General features: G+C 39.2%; 1 protein-coding gene and 1 long non-coding RNA gene across 10 annotated transcripts in view; one reads left to right on the top strand and one right to left on the bottom strand.

The window, feature by feature from the left end:
- RASEF (RAS and EF-hand domain containing) overlaps positions 1-20,209 on the bottom strand; it is a 56,973-nt gene that overhangs the window by 10,932 nt on the left and 25,832 nt on the right. For 2 of the 3 annotated variants that reach the window (XM_074363132.1, XM_010967500.3), the window contains exons 5-14: positions 20,084-20,161; positions 17,317-17,432; positions 15,178-15,246; positions 13,459-13,543; positions 12,519-12,607; positions 5,022-5,280; positions 4,587-4,718; positions 4,324-4,471; positions 2,943-3,024; positions 1,777-1,891 (exon numbers count right to left, since the gene is read on the bottom strand). In XM_074363132.1, the coding sequence (XP_074219233.1) occupies positions 1,777-1,891; positions 2,943-3,024; positions 4,324-4,471; positions 4,587-4,718; positions 5,022-5,280; positions 12,519-12,607; positions 13,459-13,543; positions 15,178-15,246; positions 17,317-17,432; positions 20,084-20,161 (1,173 nt within the window). The remainder of the gene's footprint in view (positions 1-1,776; positions 1,892-2,942; positions 3,025-4,323; positions 4,472-4,586; positions 4,719-5,021; positions 5,281-12,518; positions 12,608-13,458; positions 13,544-15,177; positions 15,247-17,316; positions 17,433-20,083; positions 20,162-20,209) is intronic. The other variant, XM_074363131.1, reaches the window with a different exon arrangement.
- LOC123611975 (uncharacterized) overlaps positions 1-20,209 on the top strand; it is a 132,332-nt gene that overhangs the window by 110,977 nt on the left and 1,146 nt on the right. For 6 of the 7 annotated variants that reach the window (XR_012506774.1, XR_012506775.1, XR_012506770.1 and 3 more), the window contains 3 exons: positions 1,558-1,742; positions 14,363-14,520; positions 17,437-17,585. This is a non-coding gene — a long non-coding RNA (uncharacterized LOC123611975). The remainder of the gene's footprint in view (positions 1-1,557; positions 1,743-14,362; positions 14,521-17,436; positions 17,586-20,209) is intronic. The other variant, XR_012506773.1, reaches the window with a different exon arrangement.

The raw sequence follows: 20,209 nt of genomic DNA, 5'->3' as shown, positions 1-20,209 counted from the left end.
AGGTTCACTGTGATAAGTGAAAGTCAGAGTCTGATGGTGTCTAATTTTCTCTCCATAACAAATTCAAAAATTCTTCTTGAATACAGTTTTCTTCCTTTTTAGACCACATGAAAAGTAATAGGGATAGCTACACTTACCACATGTAGGTGCTAATTTATTTATCAAATTATGGTAATGGGGCCCCTGGCAGAGGCCACAGCTGGTCACTAAGGGCTATTTCATTACTATATGGCCGAGCCTGCCTTTGTGCCTCCTTTTCTTGAGTATAATCCAAAGTCTTAAAATGAAGACCAAGTCCAACAGTTTCAACAATAAAAGGTTTTGCTATAGATCTTAAATATCACTTAGGTATGAGTTAGCTGGGATTCTCCGTTATTCTCCGAACTCACTGGTCTATCCCAGGGAGGTCCACCTGTTCCCTTGAGGCGATGCCCCTCCTCTACGTACTAACTACCTTGGAGAGCCTTTCTTGACAGCAAAAGATTTTTCCTTAATCTGCTGCTCACTCTGGTGCTTAATCAAAGGAGCAACCAGTGTTGAATCAGGATGTCCAACTCCCCCTGCTACCCCTAACCTCTAAATAACTAAAAGCAAGCGTCATACACTTTCTATGCCTCAGGTTTCTCATGAAAAGTGAGGATAACATTACATTTCCTACTTCTTTTCTCAGATATGTTACAGGGATTAATATAACGTGTGGAAAATTTTGTGAAATAAAAATACTACATAAATGTCAACACACTTTCGTTGTATTTATAATTTTAAGTCATGATATTTCAGTTGAACAAAAGGCACGTTTATTTATCATTGCCTGGGTCTTACTGCAACTTCAGTCATTTCTTACATTACTTCTTTAGTGAGAAAGAGAACATTCATTTTGGTGTTTTACAGGTATGAGAAGCCTAACTGAAGAATCTGGGGCTAACTTGAGATCAGATAGCAATCAGTTCTCTGTTCAGCCCCCACTGCACTTAATGCCTGTTAAAATTTACAGATAAAAGACCTGCTTGAAAACCTGTGTTAGCTACTGGTTTTGTTTTGTTTCTTCCGAAAGAGTATGCTGAACCAGGAGACTGATGCCGAACCATGGTGATTAATAACTGCTGGTAGCATATTAACTGTGGTTGAAATTACTTCCTACTTAAAAAAATTATTTACCATAAAACAAAGAATGTGAAAGCTTCTCAGATGAATGACACCATCTTATTTGACCAAAGGAAAACACAGATAGCTCCCACCCAGGTTTAAAATACCAACTGCTGGTTTCAGTGGTACCTTGGAATGTGTAAAGACCCAAATCACTACCAGAAAAAAATAAGGTTGAGAATGCAGTTCCTATAGAATTCGGACCCGGCTCAAGCTCACAGCCAGGTCGTGTTTCACTTATGCTTCTAGCACACATGGGTCTCCTATTACACAGCCTGTCACGTTACACCCCAGCCCCATCACCCCCTTGTTTCTGAGCTGCCGCTCCTTCTTGGGTTGCCTGAAGTTTTACTTGCTGCCAATGGGGTTCTGATTTCCTCTTTCAGAACCCAAGATTTTTTTTCTCCCCAGAAGCTCACTTTAGCAGCATCCTTGGCTCTGTGGGAACTTGCCCAGCTGCTGAGGAAGAGACCGATACTGGGAACCTGCTTCTCAATCCAGTCCTTCCTGACAGCCTGGATCAGGGGTTTCTACTCAAGTTCACTTGGACAGAGAAGAGAAACAGCATTTTCCGAGACAGCCTCTAACTTTCCCGTGTAAGTTTTCTGTCTCTCTGTTTTGATTTCTTACCTCAATCATATCTACCCATTCCCGTACATTAAGAAAGCTTTTCTCACACGTGACATCGTACAGCAGCAAAACACCATCTGCTCTTCTGAAGTAAGACTTAGCGATACTTCTGAATCTGGAAAAGAGAAAAGCATGTGAGTAACGGTTCTGATCAGTCAGTCGGTTTGGTGCCGTCTCATTCTCTCATGCTCACTTTTTTCTCATCTTCTAAAACAAGCCCCAGCTGAGAAGAATCCAATGGTAACCAATTACTGTGAAATTGCCCTCCCCGAGGCCTAGAATGACCTGGTGACAGGTAACAGGGTAAGAATCTCGGCTAGTGATTTAGAAAAGCCAATCATTTTTTCCCACCAATCCCAAGAATGTCTACAAACTCCAAAGCATAACCAGGACAAGGTTGAGACCATAATGTCTAAAAATTTCAGCTCGGCAACAAGCTTCCAGAACCCATGTGTGGTACACAGAGAAGGATGGAAGGAGACGCACATCAGAGACATACGATTTTTTGGGGTTGTTGGTAGGGAGTATTGTTGGTGGGCAGGTGGAGGAACTAACCATGTGGAACACATAACACACATACACGGGGCGTTGCGGGTCCAGCAGGAAGAGCACACCTCCACCTGTGTGTCCTAACTCTAAACCAAGTGCAGTATTTCACAGGATCTCAAGTACTATGCCAACCACACAGATTTTTAAAATGCTGATACTCCCAAGCTGCTAGAGAAAATGAGCTCCATGTGGGCAGGTACCTGTGTCCATTTGCTCACTGCTGAATCTGAACACCCTGAATGGTGCCTGGTTATAGAGGTCAGCAGGTACTCCCACACTTGAACAACTGGACGGAGTGTGTTTCCAAAGAGTTGGATAAGATTAAAACCTAGGCTTGATGCTTCGGGCCACCAGCAAAGAATGCAGGATAAGGTCCTGTCTCACTGCAATTCTCTTGTTAGGAAAGGGCAGTCTCTTTTTCCCAGTGGGTCAACAGTTCAAAGGAAGCTTAAACATCCTCTTCTCACACAACGATGGATCAGTGAAGGAGGAGGTGGAAAAAAGCGAGCATACTATATCAGAATTACATAATTATGAGTATAAAAACACCAGGCATCCTACAAAGGCTTGTCTGTGCAAACCTCGGCAGAACCCAAAGCATCATGAAAAGCACTTGCCTCTCCTGACCGGCCGTATCCCAGAGCTGCAGGACTGTTTGCTCTCCATCCACGATGAGAGTTTTCATTTGAAAATCGACTCCTGAAAAAGAATATAATAAGAGAACATGGAGAATATGATGTAAACAATTCCACTGGTTTTTACTTTCAAGCCCTCTTTAGATGAGACAAGTGCCAATAAGCTAATGTTCAGTGAGGTAGAGAGAGATGAACCTGGCCTTCAAGGAGAGGGACCTTCACATACTAATTATAAGTCAGACCACACATCTGCACAGACGCATGTCTGCAGGTTGGCTGACTTGGGGAAGGAGTTAATCTATGGACAAAAGGAAAATCTATATTCTATTTGTCCATGTAATTAGATGGACTCAGTTACCTCTGTGTGTGTGCATGCACATAAATATGCCTATGTGTATATGCAGGTGTATACGTGTGTGCATGTATATGTATACATGTACGTCTATATGATATATAGATATGCCATGCACCCTAGCAACTGAACAAAATGTTGTAGTCTTTTTATGACAAGTTGAAGTGAACTTTCAGCTTTGTTATCTTGAAGGGTATAACAGAGAACCATAAATTTACAAAGACACTCATTGTGAAGAGGGTAATCAATCTGTCGTAACATTTCTGGTTATCAAAATAAGAACTCCTTAGATGAAAAAAAAAGATAATTTGCATATCTTCAACTCCTTTTCCTGATTATTATGCAAATTTGGGCAATCAGAACACGACTTTTTCCTTGTTCTGAGACATATTACTCACGTATTCCGTTGTGCAGGAAGGGAGGGAACATACACCCGGCTATGATTTTGACCATAATAACAAACTGGCCGACATAAATGTCACTTTATCAACATCAAGTGACACCTGATCATAAAGGCATTCCCTGGGCACTCTATGTGAAAGTGCACCTCTCTCAAACCTCATTTTTAAATTTGTTTTCCATCTATTTCTCTCCTTTGGGATGAAAGTTCCTTGGGGGCTGGGATTTAGTCAGCTTTGTCTGTTGTGTATCCATAGTGCCTACAGTATGTGGCTCACAGTAGGACCCAGGAAATGCTTGCTGAAAAAATGAATCTTGTCATCTCTGGCTCTAAACTTGGTTTGGTTGATCTCACTGGGTAAGTAGATACCTTAGTCCTTTGTTAGTCTTCCTTTCCCAAATTTATGCCTTAGCCAAAACATAGGAGGACTATTCTATAGACAAGGACACATACACACAAGCACATGCACACACGCACCCCATTACACGTGCATTATACAGAGAGAGAGAAAGAGAGAGAGGTCTGTGTATCTGTGTGTATAATCCCTAAAGGAAATAGAATAAAGCTAAAGAAGGTCATTTCCCCATTATCCACTGAAAAAGGAACCGTACCCAGGGTGGCACTTGTATTTCCTCGAAATTCATTCTTGCAAAGTCTCGTGAGGAAACTGGACTTCCCCACTGCAGCATCGCCAGCAAGCACAATCTTGTAAGCCTTCTGGGAGCCGGCAGATTTATGGTTATCGTCCACCATGTCTGTCTAGGGGAAGAAAGCCACAGTGGGTGACCATGGAGTGCCAGCTTTCTTCCTCGTCAGTTATACAGCATGAAAATGAACAGTGTTCATGAATAAAAGTGCCTCCGAGACCACCTACCTGTGGTGAGAGTGCTGAGATGGGCTTTCTCGAGGAGTTAAGGACGCTGCCTTCACTAGCAGACCCCTGGGGCTTCCAGTCTGGGGCCACGCCTTCCGAGCTGTATGTCTCTTCATCCCTTATATCAGGAACCTGTATTGTTTTTTTTGAAAAGTCAGCCGTTAAAAAACAAAGTATCTCATTACACATAAATATTGAGAATTAAAAGGAAAAATATGCAGCTGAATCTACAGTCAATGCTGTTAATGGAACAGAATGGCCACAAGAGGAAACCTGTGAGAGTTTTCCCTACTTTGTAGAGAAAACCATTCTCCTGACTCTGTTTCACATGTATGATCTTTAAAACCTTGCCCACAACAGATTAAAGTCAAACAGGGCGGTATACATATTTCTATCGAAGATCAGGCCTAGGAGAGCAGTGACTTTGGGGCTTACGTCTGTGTCTGAAGCGTCACCCCCAAAGCTCTCCTGTGTGCCGTGCGACCTCTGGAACCCCCTCTGGTGCTTGTACTCCACCTCCGAGTCATACTCATTGGAGTCTCTCAGGGTAGACAAGCCGCTGTCGAAGCAGCTCTCAGGGAGGCTGTCAACGTCACAGTTCATCCTCTGCATGGGGTCACAGTTCATCCTCTGCATGGGATCGCAGAGGGCCAGTGAGTCACAGTCCTCATCCATGTAGGAAGAGCGGCATGACCTGGTGACAAAGGAAAGGACCACGGTACTTGAGGGCGAAGCTCAAGATGCCGCGGCAATGGAATCAGACAGCAACGGAATCAAGAAGACTGATATTCTCATTCCTGCCCAGAGCCACAATATATTCCATGATTAAGCAGCAGAATTAAAATGCTCAGAGCAATTTTGGTTCATTCTATGCAACAGTCGATTAAGATAAAGACATTTAAATTGAACGTTTAATAAATGAAGCTATTTAAAAGAAATCACCCCTTCTTTATTTCTTGATACAAAGGGAATTAGAATTCCCAGGATGTAAATGCAGTCTCAAGTTATGTTAAGTAAAATGTATACAGAACATGTGGACCTTTTTACTCTAATGTGACCAGACCATATTATGAACAGTGTGTCCATTTCTGGATAACATCTCGACTGCAAAGGGATGCCAAGAACCAGAATGAGAAAGGCAACTGAGGACGTGAGACTTCAAATCCTCAGGTCTCAGAAACAGTTCAGTGCACTCGGCTTAAATTGTAATGTTTACTCTCTTCAAATACTTGAGGAGCTGACACAGGAAGCATACATTCTCTCAGGCTGCACGAGACCAGATAAGGTATAGTACTGATACACTTTTCTGGGAGTCACATCTCTAATCAACTTGGTGAGAACTGGCAGACAATTAGAAATGTGTGGCCCTGAGTTTTCTGCCACTAAGTGTTGACATGTCTGGAAAGACTCCTATGGGAGAGGTTTCGTGGGGAGGTGCTTTGTACAAAGGCTAGAATTCCTGATTTCTAAGATCATTCCACTTGGGGAACTCTAACATTTTTCAAGTAAAACCTACTTACTTTTGCTTTTCCATTTGATTCCCGTAAGTATCTAAGTTTATACTGAGGTAAGAGCAAGGGCTACAACTTACTTAGTCCCCACTGCACACTGGGCATCAACATGGACACTTGGCACACATGATATCACCAGGAAGAGGAAATGGGCGGGGTACATAGGTCTCCAGATATGAGAAATAATAAGAGATGGATGTTCTTAGAAAAGAGAGGGTAACCTTAGTATAAACACAAGTATAAGCCATATAAATCTGAGAAGTCAAAAATATTTTTGTGCAATTAGAAAATGTTTAAAACTAACTAAAAAGGTAATTTAATCACCAAACTCTCTCTAAATATGTTGCTCAATTATAAAGTCTTTATCCTGGGACAGGAATTTCATACCATATCTCAGTCTACCTAGCTACCTGCATATGTGTATATTTGTGTACCTTTTCTTTTCGTTTGTCTCATCATTTATGAAACTCTTTTTCTGAAACTGATTTTAGGTCAATCTGTAAGGAACCTAAGGAAACCATTCTCATTACAATATATAAAACTTCAGCTCCATGTCATTATTAATCAGAACTTCATTTTTTTTTAACCTGTTCATATTGTTGATAAGGAACAAAGGAGAAAAAATCCTGAATTGAAAAATCACCTCCACGAATATATAGAATCTAAGTTGAAAATACAGGCATAAATCAGACTTCCTCAAACTCAACTTATATACATACCATTTAAAAGTAAACTATTCTTATCTGTCTTAAGAATATTTTCATTACAATTAAGCATGTAAAAATATAAAACAAGTTATATTTTTGTTAGAGTTCTTAGGAAGAACCCAAAACTACAACAGATATACAAGTTAAAATCCAATAAAGCCACAAAACAATAAAATTAAGTTTATAAAATGCTTTTAAGTTAAAAAAAATTTTTTATTGAAGTATAGTTGATGTATACTATTATATAAATTGCAGATGTACAATATAGTAATTCACAATTTTTAAAGGTTATACTCCATTTATAGATACTGAAATATTTGCTATATTCCCCATGTTGTACAATATATACTTGTAGCTTATTTTATACCTGATAATTTGTACTTCTTAATCCCCTAAGCCCATATTGCCCCCTCCCCTCTTCACTCTCCCTACTGGTAACCACTGGTTTGTTCTCTGTATCTGTTAGTCTGCTTTTTTTTTTTTCTTGCTTTTTTTTTTTTACTATATTCACTAGTTTGTTGTATTTTTAAAGATTACACATATAAGAGGTATCATACAGTATTTGTCTTTCTCTGTCTAGACTTATTTCACCTAGCAATATGCCCTCCAAGTTCATCCATGTTGCTGCAAATGGCAAAATTTCATTCTTTTTTATGGCTGAGTAGTATTCCATTGTATAGACAGACCACATCTTCTTTATCCACTCATCTACTGATGGACACTTAGGTTGCTTCCATATCTTGGCTATTGTAAATAATGCTGCTATGAACATTGGGGCACATGTATCTTTTTGAATTAGTTTTTTTGTTTTTCCCAGATATATACGCAGGAGTGGAAATGCTGGAGCATATGGTAGTTCTGTTTTTAGTTTTTTGAGAAACCTCCATACTGTTTTCTATAGTGGCTGCACCAATTTACGTTCCCACCAACAGTGTATGAGGGTTCCCTTTTCTCCACATCCTTGCCCACTTTTGTTATTTGTGTTGTTTGATAGCCATTCTGATAGGCGTGAGGTGGTATCTCACTGTGGTTTTGATTTGCATTTCCTGGTGATTAGAGATGTTGAGCATCTTTTCATGTGCCTGTTAGCCATCTGCATTTCCTCTTCAGAAAAATGTCTATTCAGTTCTTCTGCCCATTTTTTAATCGGGTTGTTTGTGTTTTTGGTGTTGAGTAGTATGAGCTGTTTATATATGTTGGATATTAGCCCCTCATCAGTCATATCATTTCCAAATATTTTTTCCATTCAGTAGGTTGTTTTTTTTAATTTATCTTTTGCTGTGCAAAAGCTTCTGAGTTTAACTGGGCTCCATTTGTTTATTTTTGCTTCTATATCCTTTGTTTTAGGAGATGGAGCCAAAAAAATATCAATATGATTTATATCAAAGAGTGTTCTGCCTATGTTTTCCTCTAGGAGTTTTATAGTATATGGTCTTACACGTAGGTATTTAATCCATTTTGAGTTTACTTTTCTATATAGTGTTGGAGAATATTCTAACTTCATTCTTTCACGTATAGTTTTCCAGTTTTCCCAGCACCAGGTATTGAAGAACCTGTCTTTTCTCCAATGTATATTCCTGCCTCCTTTGTTACAGATTAACTTATCATAAGTACGTGGGTTTATTTATGGACTCTCTTCTGTTCCACTGATCTATGTGTCTGTTTTTGTGTCAGTACCATACTGTTTTGATGACTGTAGCTTTGTAGTATAGTCTGAAGCCAGGAAGCATAATTCCTCCATCTCTGCTCTTCTTTCTCAAGATTACTTTGGCTACTCAAGGTGCTTTGTGTTTCCATACAAATCTTGAAATTATTTGTTCTAGTTCTGTGAAAAATGCCTTTGGTATTTTGATAGGGATTGCACTCAATCTGTAGATTGCCTTGGCCAGTATGATCATTTTAACAAAATTAATTCTTCCAATCCAAGAACACAGTATATCTTTCCATCTGTTTGTGTCATCTTCAATTTCATTCATCAATGTCTTATAGTTTTCTGAGTACAGGCCTTTTACTTCCTCAGGTAGGTTTATTCCTAGGTATTTTATTCTTTTTGATGAGATAGTAAATATTACTGTTTCCTTAATTTCTCTGATAGTTTGTTTTTAGTGTATAGAAGTGCAACAGATTTCTGTATATTAATTTCGTATCCTGCTCCTTTACCAAATTTATTGATGAGTGCCAATAGTTTTCTTTAGGATTTTCTATGTATGGTATCATGTCATCTGCAAAAAGTAACAGTTTTACTCCTTCCTTTCCAATTTGGATTCCTTTTATTTCTTTATCTTTTCTGGTTGCTGTGGCTAGGACTTCCAAAACTATGTTGAATAAAAGTGGCAACAGTGAGCATCCTTGTCTTGTTCCTGATCTTAGAGGAAATGCTTTCAGCTTTTCACTGCTGAGTATGATTTTAGTGTGGGTTTTCATATATGGCCTTTACTATGTTGAGGTATGTTCCCTCTATGCCCACTTTCTGGAGAGTTTTTATCATAAATGGATGTTGTCAAAAGTTTTTCTCTTTCTATTGAGATGATCATATGGTTTTTATTCTTCAATTTGTTAATGTGATGTATCACACTGATTGATTTGCAGATATTAAAAACTCCTTGCATCCCTGAGATAAGTGCCACTTGATCATGATGTATGATCCTTTTAATATACTTTTGGATTTGGTTTGCTAATATTTCATTGTGAATTTCTACATCTATGCTCATCACTGATATTGGCCTGTAATTTTTTTTGTGTGGTATCTTTGTTTGGTTTTATCATCAAGGTGATTCTGGCCTCAAAGAATGAGTTCAGAAGTATTTCTTCTGTGCAGTTTTTTGGAATAATTTGAGAGGGGTAGGTGTAAGTCTTTTCTAAATGTTTGGTAGAATTCGCCTGTGAAGCCATCTGTTCCTGGACTTCTGTTTGTTGGGAGTTTTTAAATTACTGATTCAGTTTCAGTGCCAGTAATTGGTCTGTTCATATTTTTTATTTCTTCCTAGTTCAGTCTTGAGAGATTGTACCTTTCTAAGAATTTGTCTATTTCTTTTGTGCATTTTATTGCAGACAACTGTTCATAGCAATCTATTATGATCCTTTGTTTTCTGTGGTGTCAGATGTAGCCTTTTCATTTCTGATTTTATTGATTTGGGCCCTCTCCCTTTTTTTCTTGATGAGTCTGGCTAAAGGTTTCTCAATTTTGTTTATCTTTTCAAAGAACCATCTTGTATCATCATTGATCTTTTCTCATCTTTTTTAGTCTCTATTTCATTTATTTTTGCTCTGATCCTTGTTTTTTTTCCCTTCTACTAACTTTGGGTTTTGTTTATTCTTTTTCTAATTCCTTTAGGTGTAAAGTTAGGTTGTTTATTTGAGCTTTTTCTTGTTTCCTGAGGTAAGTTTGTATTGCCATGAATTTCCCTCTTAGAACTGCTTTTGCTGTGTCCCAGAGGTTTTGGATCACTGTGTTTTCATTTTCATTGGCCTCTAGGTATTTTCTGATTTCCTCTTTGATTTTTTCAGTGATCCATTGGTTGTTCAGCAGCATACTGTTTAGCCTCCATGCGTTTGTACTTTTGCAGTTTTTTTTCTTGTAGTTGATTTCTAGTCTTGTAGCAGCATGGTTGGAAAAGACGCCTGATATGATTTCATTTTTCTTAAATTTACTGAGGCCTGTTTTGCAGTCTAGCATGTGGTCTATCCTGGTGAACGTTCCTTATGCACTTGAAAAGGATGCGTATTGTGCTGCTTTTGGTTGGAATGCTATGTATCAATTAAGTCCATCTGATCTAATGTGTCATTTAAGGCCAGTCTTTCCTTATTGACCTTCTATCTGGATGAGCTGTCCATTGATATGAGTCTCCTACTATTACTGTGTTACTGTTGATTTCTCCTTTTATGTCCATTAATATTTGCCTTACATATTGAGGTGCTTCTAAATTGGGTACATATAGATTTATATTTTCTTCTTGGATTGATCCCTTGATCATTATGTAGTGTCTTGCTTTGTCTCTTATAACAGTCTTTATTTTAAAACCTATTTTGTCTGATATAAGTATTACTATTCCAGCTCTCTTTTGATTTCCATTAGCATAGAATACATTCTCCCATCTCCTCACTGTCGATCTGTATCTGTCTCTAGATTTGAAGTGAGTCTCTTTTAGGCAGCACATATATGGATGGGTCTTGTTCACATCCATTCAGCCACTCTGTGTCTTTTGGTGGAGTATTAGTCCATTTACATTTAAGGTAATTATTAATGTGTATGTTCTTATTGCCATTTTTTAACTGTTTTGGACTAATTTTTGTAGGTCTTTTCCCCCCTTTCTTCTTTTGTTCTTTTCTCTTGTGATTTGATGACTATTAATTTCTATATTTGCATCAAAAAGAAAAGAAAAATTAAATTCTTATATCAAACTAATGCCCCCTTGCCAAAGGAACATCAGTCTGGACCACGGTGGCCCTCTAGTGACTGTTCAAGGTAATGAGCACACAAGTGCTACATTCCTGCCACTCTGAGGCACTGGGATATGATGACTTTGTCCCTTAGTCCTACTGTCAAGGGGCAATTTGTCCAGTACTACCAGCCTTATGTATGGTGTCCACTCTTTTCAAAAATAAATCATGGTGAAATTTCTGAAATAATTTCAGTTATATTTCCCCCTATTTGCTTAGAACTTATCCTAAATATCAGTCCAGGAAAATGGTATCACACCCACATATTTGAAAAAGTAGTATCTTTCCATAACGGAGAAGCCAGTTGCCTATAAATTGACAAACCACTAAATTTTTCTATTTTACATATCAGTGAATAATAAAAAATATCTGATACCTGGATAGAATTTTCTTAAAAGTGATCACCAACAAGCCTTGATAACAAACCTTCCTGAAAGGGGGCCTGACCGTTTTGCTACCCCTAGGATATTAAGCACATTATTCTTTAGACCAAAAGTCCTCGAGCGAAAAGGGAAGGAACGTAAATCAGAAAATGGCATCAGAAACAGACAGCGAGAAACCTGCAGTTTATGCACTCACTTCTACATCAAACTTCGACATATTTCAAAATGAGCTTCTTAAGTAGCAACACTGGACATATGTCTGTACACATGTGTTCGCATGTGTAATCTTTCAGCTTTTACTGCTAGATCTCAAGTTATAGTACAGCCAATATTTCACTTTATTTGATTAATAAATAGAGCTAAATTCTCACTTCTGGAAAGCCTCTGTGACTCCTTTAATACAGTAGCTCATAAACATCTACTAGCCACATTTCTATTTGTTTTAAAAATTTCCTTTTCCTCGAACATTGCTTGCATAATGTTATACTGAGCTGTTAAACATTTACAGATCGTGCCAAGAGTCTCAACATCATACACCACATATACCACAACATCATATACAGTAGTTCCACCGGCTTCCCAGAAACACCTTTAACCTAGTGCACTTCTAAGAAACAAGACATAATTAGGAATGAGGTAAGGGTGAGCATACATAAAACCAAGTCATGATAACATCTTAAAGAAATCACTTTGCTCTCTCTGAAACATTTTTCCTTTAACCTTTATACATTTTATGTTTCAGAAATTTAAAGTAAGATAGCAGAAAACAGAAATTAGTGTACCAAGTGTATTCTATTATTTTAATTCACCTCTAAGCAAATTTACTTTCCTTTTAACTTTGATCCAGAATTCAAAAAAGAAAGAAAAAAAAGCAAGTAGGTGTTAACATACCTGTCATAGCCCAGGGGTTGAGGAGAATGACCATTAAATTTGGGACTGCTTCTAGAAATTGTATTCCCTGGCGATACATTATTTATGCGCTGTAATGCATAAAATACATTAGTAATATTTTGTTATTCCATGTAAACATTTTATATACATTTTAAAAAACTGCTAGCTTACTAATGTAATTGAAAGTCTGGTATCCTACATGAGAAAACGTAAGCACAGAAATCAAGGGAGAAAATGCAACAGTAGTTTCTCGTCTTCATGCCATATAAGGCATAGTGGGGCACCCTGGTTCCCCCTTCTTTCGATTTGTCTCTTTTTGAACTATAGTTTGGCTTAGTGACTGACTTCTCCATACCCAAAGCTGTGGCACTGAAACCCCAAACTTGAAGCTGATTTCCAAGTGGGAGATGAGGCTTTCCGGCACACGTAGTCTAAGGAAGGTCCTCAGAGTTCCAAAAGGGCGTTAGCTTGTTTCTGTTGGAGGGTTTAAAGCCCAAGGCCTCCACTCTGATGGTCTCACTACCACAAAGAATACCCAATGGGTCTAAATAAACTTCTCAGCCAGAAATACCCTACCTTTCCTCTCAACTGGGCAACATTTTATTTGTACCTCCAGGAGATTTCCCACTTTTTCTTCTATTATTGCTCTCCATGCATATCCTAGCTCCCTACTACACTATAAACTCTTCCAGGACCCAGGTCCCACCTTATACATCTTTGTCTCGTCTTCTGGAACATCAAACAAAGAGCTGGCTAACATCTAGACATTTATTTATACAGAGGAGTGGCATTTTCTCTAATTTCGGAAAATGTTGTCTCCTTTTACTATGTAAAATAGTTTCTCATTATTATAAGCTCTCGTCTAAGAAAATATATGATTTTTATCAAAATACTCTACCACAAGAAAGAACAAAGTGTATTATAAAGTTCTATTGCATACCAAGGATCTGTTGAACTTGCTGTAACTGTTTTCAAGGGCGCTCCTTAGGCCGTCGTTACTGTCATGCAGTTTCCTGTTAGCTGATCTACAGAGTAAATAAACACAATAAACAAACAGATAAGGAAAGTATTAGTGGGGGTAAATGTCACCACCTTGTTTTCAAGCTGTGATGTTCAGAATGTGGAGTGACCACCTCTTGCAACTTTCTCCCGCTTCCCCCTTCAAACCTCACAAACCGAGATCATAGTTCATTACTAGAAGTGCAACTTAATCAATGTATCACTTCTCTTTGAAGGTCTGAAGGCATTTAAGAAGCAGATCAGCTATGCTGTGGAACCCACTTCTCCCTCAGATAGCTCCGTTGTTTGGATGGGTTTGGTGCAGGTCTCTGTTCCCTAAAGGCCTGAAGACAGCCGGCTCCACCTGCTCTCAATGCCCCACTCCGCACGCGGCCCTGCCAGGTGCAGATGCGCTGTGTTATGTCACATTTCTTCCTCCTGGCTATGCTACATCCCACTCGTGGCCAGGTGCCGTACCAACAGGCGCTGCTGTGCACCAGCTGAAGGCTCTGATGTTGACTCAGGGTTCAAACCCCAACTCAGGCACTTACTTTCCACGTGCCTTATGGAAAGCCTTATTAGGCTGTCAGAGCCTCAGCAACTTCTACGAAATGAGGATAATAAAAGAGCCTTTGCCTTAGAGATTGGCTAATCTTTCCCTGCTTCAGGCTCATTCATCTTCCAGACCTCAGCTCAGTTCTCACTTCCTTCCGGAACACTTCCTGGACCTTTCTGTTTAGGTAGATGCCCTTAGGAGACACATGTCTCCCCTGCCCTTCCTCTCTCCTTTGGCATTTTATATTTCTTCCTGTAAGTATTAATCAGGTTCCATCTTCTTCCCCTAGACTAGCCCCATAAGGAGAAAGACTTCTTCCTCCTACTTGCTGCTCTATCCTCAGCTCCTGGCATACCTGAACCACAAAAGGTGCTGAGTGAAAACCTGCTGAATGAATGAATGAATGAACAGGATTCTTGTAATATATCAGCTCTATAATTGCCACAGGTGAGACTTGATAGGTATTCAAAATGATGAAAATAAAAAAGAGGTCAAGCCTGACCTGACATCATCTGGGGAAACTGAAACCAGAAAAAAATATTGCCTGGGTAGAAAAGAAACAAAGGGGCAGTGGGAAGGGTGGAGATTTTGTGGGGAAGGGCTCAGAGGACGGAATTCGTGCAACTTAGTTGCAAAGTAATGTAATATTTCTAAGAGGTTAAAAAAAAAAAGAAAAATATATAGATAACCAGGCACAATAAATTAGGAAAGAAAGATAGCGTATGCCCAGTGGCGGGACGTGCACTACTGTGTGATGCCTGAAATCTTTTCAGGTGCTGAGCTGCAGAGAAAGCTGCTGAGGTCGGGGCCGCCATTCTTTACAGTCCAGTAAAGGTATTATGAAGATGCGTCAGACAAATCCCCTGACTTGCAAGGGCTTTTAGAGAATTATACTCTAGTCCCTGGATTTGAATAGTTTATGTAGGATTAGAAGCGTCAGAAAGCTAAGGTGATGTGCTGAATGCTTCTCTCTGAGAAGGAACAAGCAGGGATCTGTGAAGCTGGCCTTTCAAATACAGCAACTCATGTTACATGTGGCATGTGTTTTACTGACAAAATAGAAGTTACATGTAAATGTGATGAGCACTTTATATGAGAACTTACTGGAGTATTTCAATTTGCCTCTCAAGACTACTTCGATCTTCCGTGTACTCTCGGATTATTTCCAGATCCCTGTAAAATTATATTTCATGTTTGAATGAGGATTATGTGTTCAGTGCTATCTTAACTATACCTACCCTCCCAAAGTCCTGCGTCCTTGACCACAGTTTTCTGTCTCTCTGTGCTCCTGCTCAGTTCCTCTGAGCCATTAGAAGCCTCCTCTCCTCCTGTGACCCACGAGCGTACCCACACCCTCTGTTTCCTCCAAGGCTCTGGTCCACCACATCCCCCTGGCAGCATCTACCAGCTCCTCCACCCCAGCTCACCGACTCGGCTCTGTCCCTCACTGGGACTAAACCCCTCGACCTTAAGCAAAGTCCCCTCTCACTGGACACTCACGTTACAGTCACTTCAACCCAATCCACTCTCTCACCTCTGACACTTCGCTGCTCATTCCAAGCCTTATATAACCCCAACCCCAGCTCTCTTCTCCTTTCTTGTGATTCCATCTCATCTACGTGCTCCTAGTCCTGCACCCACCCCTCCCCACCCTGAAACCACACAGGAATCCATAGGACCAGGCTTCCTCTGTTCATTGTAAACTCACGCTCAGTGATTCCTCTGTTGCTTTATAATGAAGAAGCCCTGGCCTCCTTCTTAAAATGTCCATGCAGAACATCAGCCGCTTACCTCCAGCCCCTATCCCACCCCAGCCCCATTTCTAAGCAGAGACCCTATCTGCTTCCAAAAGTCCTCAGCCTGTTAAATTTTGTCCATAATAACCTGTCCAGTCACTCTCTTGATAAGGCTAAAAGTTTCCCAATTGTCTGTAGGAATTTAAGTTCTTCAGCCAAAAATTCTGGGTCTTCATATTATAGCCTTAAAATAGCTCTTAAACTCAAAAAAAATTTTTTTTTAACTTTTGCCTTTCCATTCAAAATATGTTTTTCTCTTCCCTAGTCTATCGTTCCCCAAACCAGTCTTTTCCTTCCCTGTGTTTTGCCCCTGCTTTGGGTTTTGCCTTACCTGGAACAACTCTGAGACTCTTTTCCCATCTGTGAAATGGGGATAAGGAGAGTCCCCATCTCATAGGAAACCCTGAACGAGTTGAGGGCAAGTTCTCAGGACGGTGCCCGATAACTGTCAGCGTGACCGCACTGCTTGCTGACGCCGCCTCCGCTCCCCAACACAGGCTCTCCCCTCGCAAGCCCACCTCACGTGCCTCTTCTTCAATAATGTCTCCCCCTCTTCTGAACTAAAAAAAGGCTCTGTCTACCATCTCAGGGCAATGAACCCAACCTCAGTGTTCGTGGAATTACGGTATTGTTTCTGACGTTGTGGAGTTCATGTGTTGTTTAACTCTGTAACCTTTTACATTTTTATTTTTCCCAACTAAATTTGAAATTCTTAAAGAGCAGAGACCACATCTTTTCTTTTTATATATACTGCACACTCATAACTCCTTATCTAGCTTAGGGACCTATATATAGTAGGTGCTTAATAAATGTTTTACTGCTTTCCATTACACTACATTTTTTTTTTAACAGGACCTTAATTCTGATTAAAGTTTGCAAACAAATCACAAGGTATTTTTCCCCAACTGTATGTGTGCTAGGGGATACACACACATACTAACGCATTTTATGTTTACATAGTCCTATATAAATATCCATGTATATCTTCCTTATATATAATTACATGCCTCTGTGTGTACATGTGTGTGCTAGGTTTTATGTTATTTGCAAAACTAAAGCATAGCAAAATAGAACGACTTGCCGAAGACTTGCAGTTTTCCATTTCTTTATGTTATAGGGCTAGGACCCCCACCTTCAAAGCGCTTCAGTTAGCACGGCCTCTTGACACTTTATGTATAGTCTTCTGCTCCCAGTTAATGCAGACATTTTTAAGCCCTGCACTGTCCTGCACAGCCAATAATTAAACTAATTAATCCATTTGTTTAAAAAAAGTAAAAACACAAAAATCACTAGGAAATCTGACACTAAAAATCTTTAGAAAGCAAAGAACACATTAGTAAAGTTAACAAACAGCCCTTCATTATTACATAGCTGAGCTTCATTCACATGGATGGTTACCTAATAAACACGCCACTCAAACTAAATAGTGAAGTGTGAAGTTTCATACCTCTCAGAATTCAGACTCTGGTCAGCATAATCACTTTTCAAAGAATCTAATTCACTTTGAAGAAAGGCTATGTTTGTCTGTGCTTCTAAAAGATCTTTCTTGACTTTCTGATTTTCCTAGAAAAAAGGAACAGTGCAGGTCATTAGACTCAGAATTTCTTCCACCTGCGAGAAATGAAGTCCAGCACAGTGTGACCTTCCCACGCGTCACTCTCACCCGTCCACGAGTCTTCAAACCTTGGTGTTCAAAGAGCTAATCATCAATTCAAGGTAATTTAAAATTTGTATGAAGTATTAAACTGTCAAAAATTAAATCCTCAAGGTTCTTCTTCTTTTTTAAATATTTGACATTTGGCGCCAAACTAGAATAGTCAACAGTTTATCATGATGAACTTTAACATGTTATTAGCAAATTAACAGACCAGACATTCAAACGTCTGTTTTACTTAATGAGAGCCATGGAACAACTGACAGATATTCTGTGGAATTAATAGTACCTGTTACCAGGCAGACTGGCTACTTTTTACAATAAATCCTATCACCTAACATTTTAAAGTTTTGCACTTAAAAATGAGCCAGTGTTGTTAGGAAATTTCTATATTTTTCTTTAAAAAAAAGAAGAAAGAAGAAAATAAAATCCTTGGAGGCTTCCAGTTCAATATGGTGGACTGAGGACATGAATTTGTCTTCTTTCCCTTCTGAGACCCCATTAACATGAAATACTAAAGGATAAGAGTTAAAAGAATGGAAGAGGGGCCTACCAGCAGTCAAGTGATTTAAACCCATTTCTGGAAAACGGAAACTGGATGGCAATGTGCTGACAAAGGGAAGAGGGTAGGGAAAAGGAGATCCAGAAGATGTGTGTTGAAGGGTCTACTGAAGAACAAAGAAGAGACAGCTGGTCAGGCAGAACCCCAGAGACTGAGAAGGGGACCTGAAAATGGAGAGTAAAATTATATATTAAGGCATCCTGCTTCTCAAACCTGCACCTGGTCTTTCCCTAGAAAAGGGGAACAGACAAGCCAGAGTTGAGTCCAAAGACAACAAGACAGGGCTTCTCTGTAAAAATAACTGAAGGACTCCCGAAAGGAAAGCTGAGGCTTCTCTCTGAACATCCCTGTCCCACGCATCAGGTGATCGGGGTCCCATGTCTGACAGCCAGCTTCACACACAAAGCTCTGAGGAAGACTGTCTTCCAGGGGAGAGGCCCTGAGGTAAACAGATCTATTTGCCTAGCTGCACAGGAGTCCTACCTACACCAGCTACCTAAAATGATCTGAAATTCCGAGATGACATCTGGAATTGGTAGCAAGTTTAAAAAGCAACCAGTCTAATAAAAATTAAAATTTCCTGGACTCCAAAAATTAATATTTTCAAGTAGAAAAATGATCAATTTCATGCACTGGAAAGAATAAATAAGAAGTTGCAAGGTATCAGTGATATCATGAAGATGGCAGAGCTTCTTTTTACAAGAAACCAAAAGCTCAACCAGAGAATTTAGGAGAAATAAGCGACTCTATAACAAAGTCACAATCCAAACACAAAACCAACTAAGAGGTAGCAAAATCTGGAACTGGTAGTACGTAAAGGGGATTCATCTGACCACAAAGCTGGGAGCCTTGTCTTTTGAGTGGGGCGTGGATAACGACTGGAGAGAAAGAGACACAAGTCTAGCTCACTCCAACTCACTTCTTGGCTCTGCAACTTTGCCTTTCAACTTTTAAAGTCAATCTGAAAACAAGATAAAGAAAATGACGATAATATAGCAGATGTAGATGTTAATCAGTTTTGGCAACAGAATGACTAAAGATATGGTCGGCAGAAGGAAAAGGGGCAGAAAGAGGAAAGTTGGAGGAAGGGTAGGGCAATAATATCTCATCTTACAAAGCCAGGATACCCGTTCCTGGGCATATATCCAGAAGGAACCCTACTTCAAAATGATACCCCAATATTCATAGCAGCACTGTTCACAATAGCCAAGACATAGAAACAGCCTAAATGTCCATCAACAGATGACTGGATAAAGAAGAGGTCGTATATTTATACAATGGAATACTATTCAGCCATAAAAACTGACAACATAATGCCACTGCAGCAACATGGATGTTCCTGGAGAATGTCACTCTAAGTGAAGTAAGTCAGAAAGAGAAAGAAAGATACCATATGAGATCGCTCATATGTGGAATCTAAAAAAAAAAGAAAAACAAACAAAACATAAACACAAAACAGAAATAGACTTATAGACATAGAATACAAACTTGTGGTTGCCAAGGGGGCGGGAGATGGGAAGGGACAGATTGGTACTTCAAAATGTAGAATAAATAAACAAGATTACACTGTATAGCACAAGGAAATACATACAAGATCTTATGGTAGCTCACAGAGAAAAAAATCTGACAATGAATATATGTATGTGCACATACAACTGAAAAATTGTGCTCTACACTGGAATTTGACACAACATTGTAAAATGATTATAACTCAATAAAAAATGTTAAAAAAAATGCAGGGTTAGCTACTTAAAGGCCATGCCATTATTGCTTTGAATAAAAAAATAAATAAAAGCATTCACAATCGGTATCACTGAGGGAGAAAGCCTGCATAGACAGTATCTTAAGTCAAAGGTATTTCAAAGACTTTCTCCAACTGTAGTATTAATTTCTCTTTAAGCTTTTAATCCTGGAACACTGAAATCATAGCATGATTTTATTTAGGAAACAGGAGTCTAATAGGAATTATATTTCTGTAAGTGAAAAGGTAATTCTTACCATTGATAAGTCATAAATTTGTTTTTTTAATGCAGCCACATCTTCTTTTTGACTTATGTGTCTTGATTGTTCTTCTAGCTGGAAAAGCAAATAAAAGTTGTGCATTTACAAACTTACTTTGAATTT

Source organism: Camelus bactrianus, chromosome 4 (genome assembly GCF_048773025.1).
Source record: "Camelus bactrianus isolate YW-2024 breed Bactrian camel chromosome 4, ASM4877302v1, whole genome shotgun sequence".
NCBI lineage: Eukaryota > Metazoa > Chordata > Mammalia > Artiodactyla > Camelidae > Camelus > Camelus bactrianus.
The sequence above is the reverse complement of the archived record's forward strand: the minus strand, read 5'-3'. Positions and strand labels throughout refer to the sequence as shown.